Here is a 16041-nt window from a genome sequence, read left to right on the forward strand (position 1 = left end):
TTACACAATCAGCAATTAGAAGGCCTGGGAAATCCATACCCCGTCAAAGCGTCGAATTAGATATTCCAAAATCAACAGTTCACAAAGTTTTACATAAAAAACTGAAATTACATGCTCATAAAATCCAAATACTGCAGGAATTGAAACCCGATGATGGTGTAAAACGTTACAATTTCGCTGTTGAAATGTTGGACAGAATAAGTGAAAATGAATCATTTTTAGATGATATAATTTTTACAGACGAAGCTACATTCCATGTGAATGGATGTGTTAACAGACACAATTCACGAATATGGAGCTCTGAAAACCCACACGCAATTATTGAGAAACAACACGATTCGCCTAAAGTTAATGTTTGGTGTGGTGTGATGAAAAATCGTGTAATAGGGCCTTTCTTCTTTGCTGAAAAAACAATTAACGGAGTTGTGTATCTTGACATGTAAACCGATTATTGCTTTCCTCAGCAGGATGAACTCGAAAACATTCATAGACTTTATTTACAACAAGATGGTGCTCTCCCCCGCACTTCAATGCATTGGTCATGGACGCTTTGAACGAAATATTTGGAGATCGATGGATAGGCCGACTAGGACCCGTACTTTGGCCTCCAAGGAGTCCATACCTGACACCTTTTGATTTTTTCTTGTGGGGGTACATCAAAAGTGTTGTTTATACACAAAAAATTTGCGACCTAAACCACTTAAAAAACAGGAGTAATGAAGCAATGACAACCATTAAAGAAGAAATGTTAACTAATGTTTGGCAAGAAGTTAAGTATCGTTTGAACATTTGTTCAAATTATTGAAATTTATTAATTATGTAAAAAAATGTTTGAGATGACAAATTTGAAAAATAAAAACATAAACTGTAAGTAATTCTGTTTTAATTTAAACCATGTTCAAAACCGCACCATTCTTTTATGATAACCCTGTATTAAGTAAACAATAATCAAAAGTATGTAAATAAAACTACCTTTCTCATTTGCATAATTGCTACTAAGCGACTACAAGGTGATAGAGCTGTTTGTCTTATTCCATATTCCAACAGATTTGAGTCGAGTTTATGTTGTAATCTACCATCTAATGACCAAACTTGGAAATCAAGTTTTACTGCTGATTCTACTACATAAAAACTTGCTGAATCAAAGAACCAACCAATATAATTAATATCTTGCATATTTTCACAGGAGTATGTCTGAAATAGAATAAAATATATTTCTTCACATCATACTTTAAAATGAGTTGCAAAATAAACAAATATGATTTTTGTTTAGATTAAGCAATACATTTCAAAACTCTTAATAGAATTTAGGTTTTTTCTGAGTATGAGAAAATCCTTAAAACCTATTAAATTAGTAATCATTTTCTTTTGCAGTAGTCAATTCTTACAAATTCACAAAATGTATGATACAACTGTTATTCTTCCCCAAAAATTATAAGAGATTGATTGGAACCAAAGTAGTTTTTTTTATTGTATGACCTTGGAAATGTTTATTTGCAGTTTTTTTTTAACAAGGAAGATGAGATAGTGAATTAATTAAACAACAGATGAAAAATGCCAGACCCTTGTTAGGTACTGAACCTGAGGCTAAATGATCTACAAGCTAACATGCTTCTTTGGTCATTTGGTCTCTACTACACCATTTGGTCAGCCACATTTGTTGGAAGTTGATTAGTAAAGTAATGGCTAAGGCAATTTAAGAATTGGGTTGCATTAATATCATCTAATTATGGGCCACAGACCTTCAATCAATGAAAAAATCTACGAAAGCTTTCCAGAGAATAAAATTTTTTTTTTGAATCGGATGATCAATATGTTTTATGTTTAATGAAATACAAGGAATTAAAGGAAAGTGAAAATATTTAGGATGTCAAACTAAAGGGTAAAGAAAATAAGCGTAACATTGATAAAGTAATATTTAAAGATGGTAGGGAAAAAACAAAAAATTGAATAATAAGTAAAACTAGACTGGACCTGAACCATATAATGGAACAATTATTTATTAAGTTGATTCAGTAAAAGAAACGGATTAAGAGGAGGAAGTACAGTCCTAAAACACATCAAGAGATCCCAGTTCTGCAGTAGGTGGAAAGTAGAAAACAAAAAGGAAAATGAATTTACTTAAATTTTCAGAAGATGGAGCTGATGTCACTATCATATCAGGAAAACTCGGACCACTCCATTTAATATCTTGAACTTTTCATGTTAGAATGGAGCAAGAAGCATGATTCTACTTAAGATTGTTGTACTATCACAGTAAAAATTTCTCAGTTATTTCTACTATATTAAAATAACAAATACTTATAAAATTAAAAATTAATTTACAAATTATAATTGTGTGTTCAGTTTAGTTGTAAATCAATACCAGTTAGGTATTTCTGAGTAAAAATTATATGAAACCATCAAAAAGCTTTCAATAATTCACCTGAAATGGCAGTAACAATAATTTTATATGGTGATAACTTTAAATCAAAATAAAGAAACCACACACATAGTATTTGGACCTTTTCATAATGATAAGGCTAGGGAATTGGTTACATGTAATGTGCAATATCAAACCCTGTAAGCCATTAAAATGTTCCTTTAAGTATTTTATTTACCCAAAAGTCTTTTGCGTAACATTTACTGCTATTACCATTGTAAGTACCATTATTCTGAGAGCTGAATTTACTATTAATTTTTCAACTGTCATTGTTATGTAGAAATTTCAAATATTTTCACATCGAGTAGGCTCTGATAAAAAAAACCACAAAAGAATTATTTTTTATTAAATACCAAAGTAAATATTCTAGATTTTCTTCACATAGGCCTTTTGGTGTGCTTGAGAAGGTAGAAAGGTCCAAATGAAAAACAAAAACAACCCTACTACCTTCATTTTAGACAAGGTACATGAGTTCCATTGAAAAGACAGTTGTTCTTACAAGCAGTATTAAAATGCACTGTGGTATATATTACCATAGTTCGCCTCACTATAGAACACAATGATCACACAACAAAGCATGTTTCACAGTCAAGAAATTAATATAAGAATGAGGGTGTGAATTTGTTATACCTTTAAACAGATGAAGTTTTCTGTTGAGTAAATCCTAATACTAGAGGGCAAAGTTCTTTGTGCAGCTATGTAGTATTCTTCATCAGGACTAAACGAACACAATGGTTGTTTTAGTACATCTACTTTTATTCCATTAAATAAGTACTGATTTTTATTCATAATTTCAAAAATACCACTGTAAAACTGGAAAAATTACATTAAAAGTTAATTTGTATTGTTTATAATGTACATACTTCTAGTATTAGTAAACTAACAAACTATCAACAATTATAAGTTCAGCACATAAAGAACACTGTTCTTCACAGCATAGTATGTATTTGCTATGCTTCACAGAGAACTTAAACATCATCTTTTACATAATTACTGAGTTTAAGAATATATTGTACGCTAAAAAAAATTATTGATGTGTTTACTAGTAGTTCTATTACTTCAGTATTTTGTAACAATATTATACAAAGTAAAATTTATTGCACTTAATTTATTACAATTACAGTATAAATTTTACCTTGCCAACCAGTTAAAAAAAAAAAAATATATATATATATATATATATATACATATAAATTTTATAAAACACACACACCACCAAACACAGTATAAAACCCTAAAAAAACTAATATCAATAATTGACTTTGGTGGAATCCTGCACCAGTTGGTACATAATTCTATAATTACATCAAAAGAGAATTAAAAACTTAAAAATTTAGAAAACATAACATTCTAACAACCATAACATTTGTAACAACACAACTACACTGCCATTTCTGGAATGATGTAAATTTAAAATGTTACACATCTATAGCCAAGTAGTTATGGTATGGTGCTTGCAGAGGGGAGTAGATGTACAACTGTAAGTAGAGGAAAAAGCACCATTGTTATCACAAATTTCCAAAATTTCTAAATTAATTTACAATCAATAATACTACATTTACATTGCAACAAATGGTCTGCCACATTACACACCTCTCGTTCTGTTTCTGTAAGCATTATAATGTTTCACAAACGTTTGTTTAAAAGATCTGTTAGTTTTACCTATATAAATCTTATTACATTTAATTTTATATATTCCCCTTAAATCCTCTCCATCATTTTTATTCCTTAATATTTTATGATATGGTTATTTGGTTTATATGCTTTTTTACATTTATTTTCATCATAAACATTAGTAATTTTTTTCCATTATTTTATTTGTATAACTGTATTTTAAGAAAAAAAAGAAGGTATGGTATAATCTAACCAAACTTAACCTATGCTCGCTAACCTTGACTAGTGAGCATAGGTTAAGTTTGGTCAGATTATATTTATAATTTTATTTATTTATTTTCTTATTTCAATATAGCGTTTCAATGGTGCTATCTAAGAACTAAAGTTTGATTAAAACATTGATTTAAACAATGATTGTATGGGCAGGAAAATAACCGATAAGTACCAAGGAAACTATTACTAATCTCTGTGTTGTTGCAACTTTGTAAAATTATAATGGTACTTTATACTGTGTTTTTTTATATACTTTTACACAATTTTATTATCAAAACCATTAAATATTGCTATTTTTTTTTTTACCTCATCTATTTCTTTTTTGAGTTAATTTTCATTGTTTTTTATATAATGTAATAGCTCTAAAATCAGGTTTTTTACATTTACATTTTGCATGTAAATTTTAAATTTTCATTACAATTATTATGTTTATTTAAAATGATCAAATGTTCATTATTTATAACTGGATTATATATGAACAAAATATCATCTACATATCATATCCATATTGGTATTTGGTGTGTACTCAATATATCATGAACTATAATACTTTTAAAAAATTGTAAAAAAATCACAGACGTAACTGCAGATATAGGTGAACTCATAGGTAAACCTGTTCGTGAATAACATTCGTTCTCATATTCAAAATAATTTTGAAGATAATATTCCTTACATCAATGCATTAGTATACTTTGGAGTTTCCTTTAAATTATTTTTTACTATTTCTATTGTTTTATCAACTGGAATATTAGAGCACAAATTCATGATATCATAACTTACCACTTTAGTGTTAGAATTAGCTTTAATAGAATTTAATTTATTTATGAATTTTAGCTATAAAATATGTAGGTGCTGTTTTAAATTTTTATTAACGGTCTTACAGGATTATTTATTTTATGTAACTCTGGTAATCCAATAAGTTTTGAGAGTGATAGAACAAATAGATACAATCTTAAGTGATAACCTAATTTAACATCATAATTAAATATTGCTTTATATTTTGATATTAAATCCTTTATCATTTTTAAATATTTGTTTGTTGGGTTTTTATCACTTTTAAAATATTTTTCTTCAATATAATTATCCATAAGTTCTTTGTACTTATTTTTATGTATAACAATGGGTGTATTAATCTTGTCTGATTTGAACAATATTAGATCATTATCATTAAGCTTATTTTTTAGTTTGATAATCTCAAACTTTCATTATTATTTGTTTATTAAGTATATTATGTTTTTTTTTTTTTTTTAATATTATGGCTAATTATATTTCTTATTGGATTCTTATTTAAAATATCCAATCTTTCAATAAATCTTTATTTTTTTGATTGTGTTTGGTGGTTTTTTTTTTTTTTAATTTAATTAGCACAGTGGTCAATATGGTGATGAATTATTTGAATTTTCAAAAAGTTATATATATATATAATAATTATATGATTGTATACACCGACCATCCATGCTGAATATTCTGAAAAACCTGGGCCTTCACCCTAAACTCGTAAACATGATAAAATTAACTTTAACCAATACCCAGTCCAGAGTGAAATTCAGAGGTGAACTCTCTCAACCCTTCTACATAAAAACTGGATTGAGGCAAGGAGACGGCCTCTCACCACTCCTTTTTAACTGCGCCCTCGAATTTGTCATGAGAAAATGGTATGAAATAAATCCCAAAAATATAAAAATGGGTACTAAGAAAAACTCCATCACACTAAATTGCCTAGGATTTGCAGATGACCTCGCTCTTTTAGCAAATAATATTCAAGAAGCCAAAACGCAAATCATGACCCTTCAAAACCTAGCACAAAAGATAGGGCTTCATATCTCTTTCGAAAAAACTGAACTAATGGCCATAGATCCTCTGGTAATAGAGCACATTACGGTAAACAATCAGAAAATTAAAATAGTAAAACAATTTAAATATCTAGGGGAAATAATAACTTATAATTTAAATGAAAAAGTGACATGGCAAAACAGGACAAATAAAATGATTAAATCCCAAAAATTAACTTGGTCCACATATAACAAAAAATGCCTTTCTGCTAAAACAAAACTTAAACATTATAAAACTGTAGTACAGCCAGAAGTCACCTACGGAAGCGAGACCCTTTTCAAAATCACTCAGAAAAACCGAATTGAAAAAAATCTGAAAATAGAGAGGAGAATTGTCAGAACGTGTATCAATAAAAAAGACCAAAAGGAAGGCCAATGGTGGATTGTGCCAAATGAGGTGGTGTATCGAGAAATAGAGCCTGTTACTGATATTATGCAGAAAAAAAGAATCTCTTTCTTTGGTCATCTTATAAGGACACCGGAAACAAGACTGTCAAGAAATATCATTGAAAAGCTCTGGTTCCAAAAGCTAGAAGTAGGATGGATCAAAGAAATTAGAGAAGATATGAAAGAATTGGGAATTTCCCTGACTGACCTACAGAATAAAACTAGAAAAATTACAAAGCTAAAAGACAAAAGCATTAGATTTAAACAAAAGACAGACAAACGACAAAGTACAACGAAGAGGGTGTTTACGGATGAAGAAAAGAAAGCAAGATCTGAACGGATGAAGAAATACTGGGCAGCTCGGAAGAGTAAAATAACATGCTTTTCTCAGAAAAGATCCAACTAAAATTGACTTAAGTGGTCCCATGTTGGCCGTAAAACCATAATAAATAAATATATAAATAATAATTATAATAACAATATATAAGAATTATGCAGTAAAAATAATTATAGAAGGTGGGAATACTAACTTGCAAAAATATTACACATATATATTTAATATTTGCACTATATGTAAGTAAATTTTATGCAGTTCAAGTGTATTGGTCTTTGTCTACAAAAAGTTCAATAAAGATTCACTTTTCCATTCACCGCATTTCATTGATAGCTAAATGCTAGAAACATAGCTAGTTGTAGCAATATTGTAAGCTAATAATGAATGAATGGGAAAAACCTTTAATATGAATCATCAAAGTCAGTAAAAACCATTATCAAAATAATTGAAGAGTGAAGATAATTAAAATTAATTCTATTTTTGTAATTTACTTAATCTGCTGACAAAAAATAGCAAGACTATTCTTCAGTATTTTACTGTAATACTTACACTAGCATTCCAAGTGAACCATAAGAATGTTGATTTTGGACTCCAAAATAATGATGAATATTCAATAGAGGTGAAGTCACTGTCTCCATCAACAGTCATCCAAAGTTTAAATTGAATTATGTCAAAAACAAGTACTCTTATTATGTTATTTTCATACAATGTACATGCCAATAACTCGCCATTAGGTGAAAAAACAATTTTCTAAAAAAATTTAATATTTTTAAATTTACATAGACAAGACATTACAGATAGAAAGACATTAGAGAATAGTAATGAAGATAAATTTAAGAATTTTTGTGTAGACTAAGGCTTTTAATGGAGAAATATAAAAGTAAATAAAGTGGCACATGAAATAATCCAACATTTGCTTTGGTAATAATTGTTTAGGTTAATTATTATTAATGGATTTTATGTTGCCAGAAGACAGCAGAGTTCATGAATATTAGTTTTTTCTCTTTCTGAGTGCGCTGTTTGTGTATCATTCCAAGATGGCTGACAAAGGAAGACTGACTGTTGAACAGTGCATAACGACTGTTGTTTTTTAATGAAATGAAAAATGTGGTTGGTACTACTTACACAAAGATGGTTTCAAACTAGTGGTCACGCACATTTAAAACAATATGTAGACTTTGAAATTCGTGTGATTACTTTCTTTGGGAATTTCTAAGGGAAAAACTTTTCCCTAACAACCTCATACAGTGATGGAACTGTAAGTGCTGATCATCAAGGCATGTGATGAGATAACCAAGGATATGTGTAGTTGAGTTATTAACAATATAAGAATTCATGTTGAAGTTGCTAGATGTGATTAGTGGTCATATTGAACATGTAATAAGCAGAACATAATCTCCAGGTATATAGTAAACCCATTGTATTCTACCTTTCTGTAATGCAATTCAAATAAATATTTTTTAACTAAACCAAATGGTTCATTTCATGTGCCACCCTGTATTTTGGTAATTTAGATTTTTCTAAAGATGAATTCATAGATCTGGAAGAGTAAAAATATGAATATATCTGGAAAAGTAAAGAAATTACTTTTTTATAAATAAATTAAAAAGTACACTGTAGACTATTAAATTTAATTTTATAGTTATAATAGTTATAATGTAGGATGTAGGGGGTATACCAAAATGAAACAACTAACACTAGACAGGGAATCTTGGAGAGCTGCATCAAACCAGTCAAATGACTGAAGAAAAAAAAAAAGTTATAATATGTAAATCTAAATATTTTATATTTGTAAAATAAATTTTACTTCAGAAATTAAAATATTTAACTAAATAATCATATTTTTAGAATTTAACTCTGGCAATTATTTATAAGAACTTGGGAAATTTAAGTAGTATGGTTTCTAGACTATGCTCTCATGTATACATTAAAGTAAATGCATTATAAAAGTTCCCAAACTTCCTCTAAAAAATGATATACTTGCTTTATATCTTCTTGAGTTAATGTCCTTGAAAATTTATAAGACAATTCCAGGGTTTCTGCATGCTTCCAAATCTGTGTAGAAATCTAAAAAGAAGGATCTGTAATCTCTCTGACTTTTTCCTACATCAAAATGTCATACCTTCAACTTACAATTATAACTGAAACAAGACAGTTTATAGACAATTTCATTATTTTTTGGGAGTTTGAAACATGGTGCAATGTCAGTGTGAAAACAAATTGTTAATATAACGCAGCTTAGATGAACTGTTCTGCACGTCCTCTCCCAAACACCTCTAAATTTTGTATGATTTGGATTTCGTTGTTTGATGAGGAGGAAATTCAGTATGCACTCCCTCCTTAACATAAAAAAAAACAATTAACTCTCTACCGCAGTCCTAATTTGGAATGTTTATTCAATATGCTGGGTGTTACAACCATAAATCCTTTTTTTTTTTTTTTATTACTGGTCACAATCCTGAAGATGAAACATGCCACCATTAGTGGTTTCTTGAAAGTCCTGTAGCACGTAAAATTGGTGATCAGGTGATACTGGAAAAAAGTTTTCAGCAGTGTAATGCAAGTTCAGAATCATCTGTGAATCGCTCGTATCATTTCATCACAAGCTCCATTGTTAACTCCATGAATTCAATGTTTTTTCTCTGTTTTTTTTTTAACCAATTTGACAACTTCTGTTTTTCTATTTTTGTTACTAACATACAAAGATTCTAGATAACTTTTGCCCTGATAATTTATTTTAACTTTGGGCAAGAAAAGAATTCGCAAAAAAAATTAAGGTATAGAAAAAGAAGCATTCATTTAATTTTTCATTCAACTGCTTCAGTTTTTTTAGTGCAAACTGTTTTCAGTGAATGTTTTCTCTTAAATTTAATTAAAATTAAAGTAATATAAAAGATTAATTAAGTAATATAAAATGATAATTAAAAAATAAAAAGAAATAATAAAAAAAAGATAATTATGTAATATAAAAAATTAATCTGCTCTCCAAATACTTTAGCTAGATCTCACCAGTATGACTCAGTTGGTTTTTTATAAGGTATTGACAGAATATTGAAGCATTAAAGTAACCTACAGGCTGACAACAATTTTTTTTTTTACTGTTCAGGTATTACTTCAGAGGATGAGTAAAGATAATATGTATGAGTGTAAATGAAGTGTAGTCTTGTACAGTCTCAGTTCGACCATTACCGAGATTTGTAGTTAACTGAAACCCAACCACCAAAGAACACTGGTATCCATGATCTAGTAATCAAATACGTATAAAAGTAACTGCCTTTAATAGGATTTGAACGACTTCCAAATCGGCTGATTTGGGAAGACACATTCACCACTAGACCAACCCATGGGTCAGGCTGACAACCTGCATAAATATTATACACATTTAAATGACTAAGAACTGTTAAAATTTTCCATCATTTAATTACCTTAATACTTAATCCACAGCAAAAACTATGCACTTTATCTAATGCTATGTTATAAATTCCTATTGATTTATTACACCCAATACCAAGCAGTTTCCCATCACTGGTAATATCTACTACATAATTATGAACTGGAAGGCATGGTGATAATAACAAACTGCACCTTTAAACAAAATAAAAATACTACATAAATAAGTGGTATAATTTATTTGAACCGACAATTACACATTAACATTATAGATACTTAGTTACATATGCTATCACCAAGTATATATGCCTTTGTGAACTCAAGATGAATATGATTGTGAGACACTCTCTCCTTAAATGCTTTTGAGATCCCATTTTACATGTGGGAATCCCGTTTAGCTGCCAAGCAGTCAGTTGAACTAACTTTGCATAACTTTATGTTTAATTGGTGTTGGCTGATACTGACTCAAAAATAGTTATTTATTGTATATACTTTTACTTTAGTTAAATAAAAATATAATTATTTGTAACTTTATAGTACTATTACTTGTTGAAGTCAGTTTTTATTACTTGTATGAAATAAGTAAAACAAATTGTTAGGGATGTAGGATGTAGGGGGTATACCGAAATGAAACAACTAGCACTAGATAGGGAATTTTGGAGAGCTGCATCAAACCAGTCAAATGACTGAAGACAAAAAAAGTTTGAAATAAAGAAAGTATTGTGATCACAAAAAATTTCCGTTTCCAGATTTCAATAAAAATATACATTTTGATCAACCCTGAATCCATTTTAACTAGTTTCAGAGTGACATCTGTAGGTACGTATGTATCTCACTTAACTCAAAAACAATTAGCCATAGGATATTGAAATTTTGAATTTAGGACTGCTGTAACATCTAGTTGTGCACCTCCCCTTTTGATTGCAATCGACTGGACAAAACTGTCCAAAAAAAGGCCCAATATCAAAAAACATCTGGATTTTGAACTTTATCTTAACTGCAGTAATAAGCCCTCATTGAGAGTTTTTCAATTATATATCATTAAGTGGTACTTATTTTCATGCCATTAACTTCATGTTAATTAACTGGTTAGTCAAAATTAAAATGCAAGCTAGTAGACAATCATCTATTATTGGTAAGGGTTTTTACATCTATCATTATAACTGTATTATCTTGCTTATTAAAATATGTACAATCATGTATCAGAGATTAAAATAATAAAAAAATCTGATGTGGTCACTACATGACTTCCTTCCATGCCTATTAAATTACACATACATATTTTTTTTAAATGACAACTGCATAAAATTTTATTTCATTAATAACTTCTGATATTTTTTCATATTATTATTCTTTTTATTGAATTATTATTTATTGTAATTTTTTTACAATCAGAGGTTAATAAATCAATATATTTAAATAAAAAAAAAAAAAAAAAAAAAAAAAAAAAAAAAAAAAAGATGAAGTCAGATTCAAATCGATGTGCCTTCCCCTTGTAAGATCCAAATATTTCATTAATTATTATTTAACTATAACTCTGGAACCAGTGGAAATAAGTACCACTTATGATTTATTGTTGAAAGTTCTCAATGAGGGCTTATTACTGCAACTAAGAAAAAGTCCAAAATCTTATTTTTTTATTTTAGGCTCTTTTGGACATGTTTGGTCCATTCAAATGCAATCAAAAGGGGAGGTGCGCAACTAGACGTTAAAGGTGCAAAATTTCAACATCCTATGGCTAATTATTTTTGAATTATGAGAGATAAATATGTAAGTATGTATAGATGTTATGCTGAAACTTGTCAAAATGGATTCAGGGATGGTCAAAATGGATATTTCTGTTGAAATTGAAAACCGAAATTTTTCATGATCACAATACTTCCTTTACTTCACACAAGTAAAAATTTAATTATAGTGGAATAAGAACTTTAAATTAAACTGTTTCAGGTCATATAAAAAGCAATTAATTAAAATGCAATTTACATATTTTTTTTAAATACATGCCTTGAAAATAAATGTAACATTCTCCAAAGTGGACTGCTGTTATTTGACTGTTAGGACATATTAATGATGAAATGCCTTTACTTACGGGGCTCTAACTGAAACAGTTGCAAAATTTATTTTTTGGCTGATTGAAATATATCCAGCCTGTGCTTTCATTACAATAAAAAATTTGCTTAGTTGCACATTTGCAAATTAAAACTTAAACTTAATTTGCAAATTTACTTAGTTGTTTCTATTTTAAGTTGAAGATTTAAGTCAATTTTTTTTCTGCTTAACCTACTCTTTTTTTTTTCCTGTTTAGCCTCTGGTAACTACCGTTTAGATAATTCTTCAGAGGATGAATGAGGGTGATATGTATGAGTGTAAATGAAGTGTAGTCTTGTACATTCTCAGTTCAACCGTTCCTGAGATGTGTGGTTAATTGAAACCCAACCACCAAAGAACACCGGTATCCACGATCTAGTATTCAAATCCGTGTAAAAATAACTGGCTTTACTAGGGCTTGAACGCTGTAACTGTCAACTTCCAAATCAGCTGATTTGGGAAGACGCGTTAACCACTAGACCAACCCAGTGGGTTCTGCTTAACCTAGTATATCATTAAAACTTAACTCAGTAACTTTATTTTAAAGTTTTATCCTGCTAGGAAGTCATCGACCATGTATATAAATAAAAAGTTAAAAAAGTAACAAATTATGGATTTAAATATTTTAAATGAATTAAAAATATTTCCAAAAGATTTAAATAACATTTTCTGTATGGATGAAATTGATTACAAATTATTGTTAAGACCTCTGTTAATGAATGATTAAAAAAAAATAACAAGTTACACATTTAAATTTATGATATGAATTTAGAAATATTTCAAAAGGCAGCTTAAAAAACATATGGATGAAATACATTTTAAATTGTAATTAAAATAAGGTAAGACATAATTAACACTTCACGAAAAACAAACATTAAAATGATGCAATTAGTGCAAAGGATAGTGTTAAATATTTTTTTGCTAGCATCAGAAAAATCATATGAGGATTTGAAGTTTACGTGTGCAGTATCACTTTAATAATTACAAATAATAACTCAAAAGATATGTAAAGCAATATATGAAATGCTAGAAAGTGATTACTTAAAGGTTACACTGAAATAAAAGTAAATACCAAACTTATTTACTAAAGTTAAAAAATTTAAAAACTCAACGTATAAAAATTACAATAAATCTTTTAATAAAAACAGTGTATCCGCCATTTAATAAATACAACTGTAATATACAAATTTAATGAAACTATAAAGCCTTAATTAGTGAAAATATAAAAACTACAATTAGTAATAAACATTAATGCAAAGCTATTAATAACAGAGATGTTTAGATAAAAAAAAAAGAATCAATCTTATAAATTTAAAGAATCGTAACCTCAACACCACTATATGAGGACAGATTTAGACAAGTTGAATGAAGGCAGTTATATAAGTTGATAGGTTTGTGTCAAGGATAGTAAGATTCTTTAATGGTGTTTTCCATCAAATTTCTAAATTCCGATGGAGAAGACAGTTTATTTATAACAATCTTTAAAAAATGTAACAAGAATAACACAGTACCTACCAAAGTATATTATAGTAAACACCTTTGGGATATTTTATGATTTGCTTTATCAATATTTCAGGTAAAAAATTACAACCATCTTCAGGAGTATTCATATAGATTAAACTTATGTCCTTGTTTAATTCATTTTGTAGATTTTTATGGGCTGTTCAGATTAATAAAAATCTGATAATTACAGTAAAAAAAATTGCAGTTTCAGTTTCCAAATCTCAAGAAGAATGGTTGCAAGTGGAAAAGATTTGAAGATTCCTGTAATTTCCCCTTGTTGCTGTGAAGATTTAAATAAAAAATTTGTAATTACAACATAATGCCTTTAAAAAATGTTTTAAGAAATACATTTGTTGAAACAAATTATAAAAACATGTTACACATAGGTCAAGATTACATATATCTCAATAAATATCAAAAAGTGTTTTGTTCATACCTTTCTAATATCACTAGGGATGGTCTTTTTCTTGTATGTACAAATATGCATGTCTAGGGACTCCTTCACACTTTCTTTGAAAATCGAATGAGATAAAAAAAGGTAAATGTGTTACTACCACAAATATATAAAATGTGTTACAGTTACAATATATAAAATTTAAATTAATGTTATTATGATAAGAAGTAAGCCTAAAATAATAAATACAATGAAAAATACATGATGGTAACATGATAACAATTTTGGCTCATATTATCATTAAATTCTTTGGAAAGGTTCAGAACATGAATACAGAATCATATGTAATGTTTAATTTGAATACATATGAATTGCTTATTAATTTTAAGTAACTACTTCAGGGAACAACATCTTGGGAACTGAAGCGTGTGACGTAGGGTAAAATGTGATTGGCATAGGCCACGTTTACATTCAATAAACTGGTCCTACAGATCACTCATAAAAACATGTTGGATGCAATTTAAATGTTAGCTGTTGGTTCATGATTTACCAGTGAGCAGAGTCAATGCCAACAAAAATTTATTTGAAAAAATATATACATATCTGTAATTACTGCCTAACCTATCAGTGATATGAAAGATGTATTTTACGGTATATGAAGTAACAGTAAACATCTCTGAAATTGAACTCTAAAAATACAGGTTAAAAGAAAGAACCAGTATGCTGAGAAGAACAGAGAACAGATGAGAAGATTAAACTATTTTTATCATTAATTAGTTTTATATTAATTACTTAATTTTTATAGTAGAATTATGATGTCGAAGAAAGACAAACTTTAAAATTATGCTTAATATATAAAAACAGTTTTAATGAGCATCTATCAATTCAAGTTGGTAGTTGAATATTAATATTCGTGTTAGTGGCAATAATGTTTATAAGATACAATCTCTGATATAAATTTCTTTAGTAGTTAATTTATTTAAAACATTTACTCATGTTAATAACATAATCATGCACAGTAACAGTTGAGCAACTTACCTGATATTTCCATCATAGGAATTATCTGTATTATTCATTTTTGTTTCATATTAGGGAATATCATGTGTTTTTCATATAATTGAAATAAATAAAATCTGTAAAAATACAAAGTAATTTTTAATCTTGAAAAAACAAAACGCATAAAGCAAAATATTGTACAGCAGACAGAAAATCTGCATATTCTTTGATAGCAGACTGAACTGACATTACACGCTGGCTATAAATTTCACGTATGGCAATCAAATTTTTTAGAACTACATTCAGGTACAAATTTTTGGCCCAATAAAGTAATAATTCTGATATTCAGATTTTCTGTTAATGTCACACATAATCGTAATACTTATTATTTTATCCTAATTATAAACCAATTATTTATAAATGATTATCCTCTCATTGCCGACACCTTCAACTATATCACGGATTTAACTAAAACATTTCTCTCTAGGTTAACAAATTTTAATATTGTCCACGGAAAAAATACAGTTCACAAATCTGCCAATATTAAATAACTTGAAGATTATTGTAAAAATACTTACATAAGTTTACTAATAATCAAGTATCTGTATAACCAAATTTCAGTAGATTTTTACCGCCACAATATTTTGACAGTCAATGTTGCCAGTCTAACTTCTGAATTCTTTTATCGAACAAATTAAAACATTCTAAACGTTTCTTTTAGTTAGTTATGACTTTAGAAGTGTTATCTACCTTAATTTTTATTAAAATTTTAAAGAACTCTAATTTAAAAATTTGTAACTTACGGTGT

The 16041-nt window shown here is 28.4% G+C and overlaps 1 protein-coding gene across 1 annotated transcript in view; it reads right to left on the reverse strand.

The window, feature by feature from the left end:
• Positions 1-16002, reverse strand: part of LOC142318945 (uncharacterized) — a 35875-nt gene extending 19873 nt beyond the window's left edge. The window contains exons 1-6 of the mRNA XM_075355626.1: positions 15812-16002; positions 15276-15370; positions 10288-10447; positions 7412-7612; positions 3053-3235; positions 973-1194 (exon numbers count right to left, since the gene is read on the reverse strand). Coding sequence (XP_075211741.1) covers positions 973-1194; positions 3053-3235; positions 7412-7612; positions 10288-10447; positions 15276-15313 — 804 coding nt within the window. The 5' untranslated portion in view covers positions 15314-15370; positions 15812-16002. The remainder of the gene's footprint in view (positions 1-972; positions 1195-3052; positions 3236-7411; positions 7613-10287; positions 10448-15275; positions 15371-15811) is intronic.
• Between the last annotated feature and the right edge of the window lie 39 nt (positions 16003-16041).

The sequence above is a fragment of the Lycorma delicatula genome, chromosome 2 (assembly GCF_047948215.1).
Source record: "Lycorma delicatula isolate Av1 chromosome 2, ASM4794821v1, whole genome shotgun sequence".
In the NCBI taxonomy this organism is placed as follows: domain Eukaryota; kingdom Metazoa; phylum Arthropoda; class Insecta; order Hemiptera; family Fulgoridae; genus Lycorma; species Lycorma delicatula.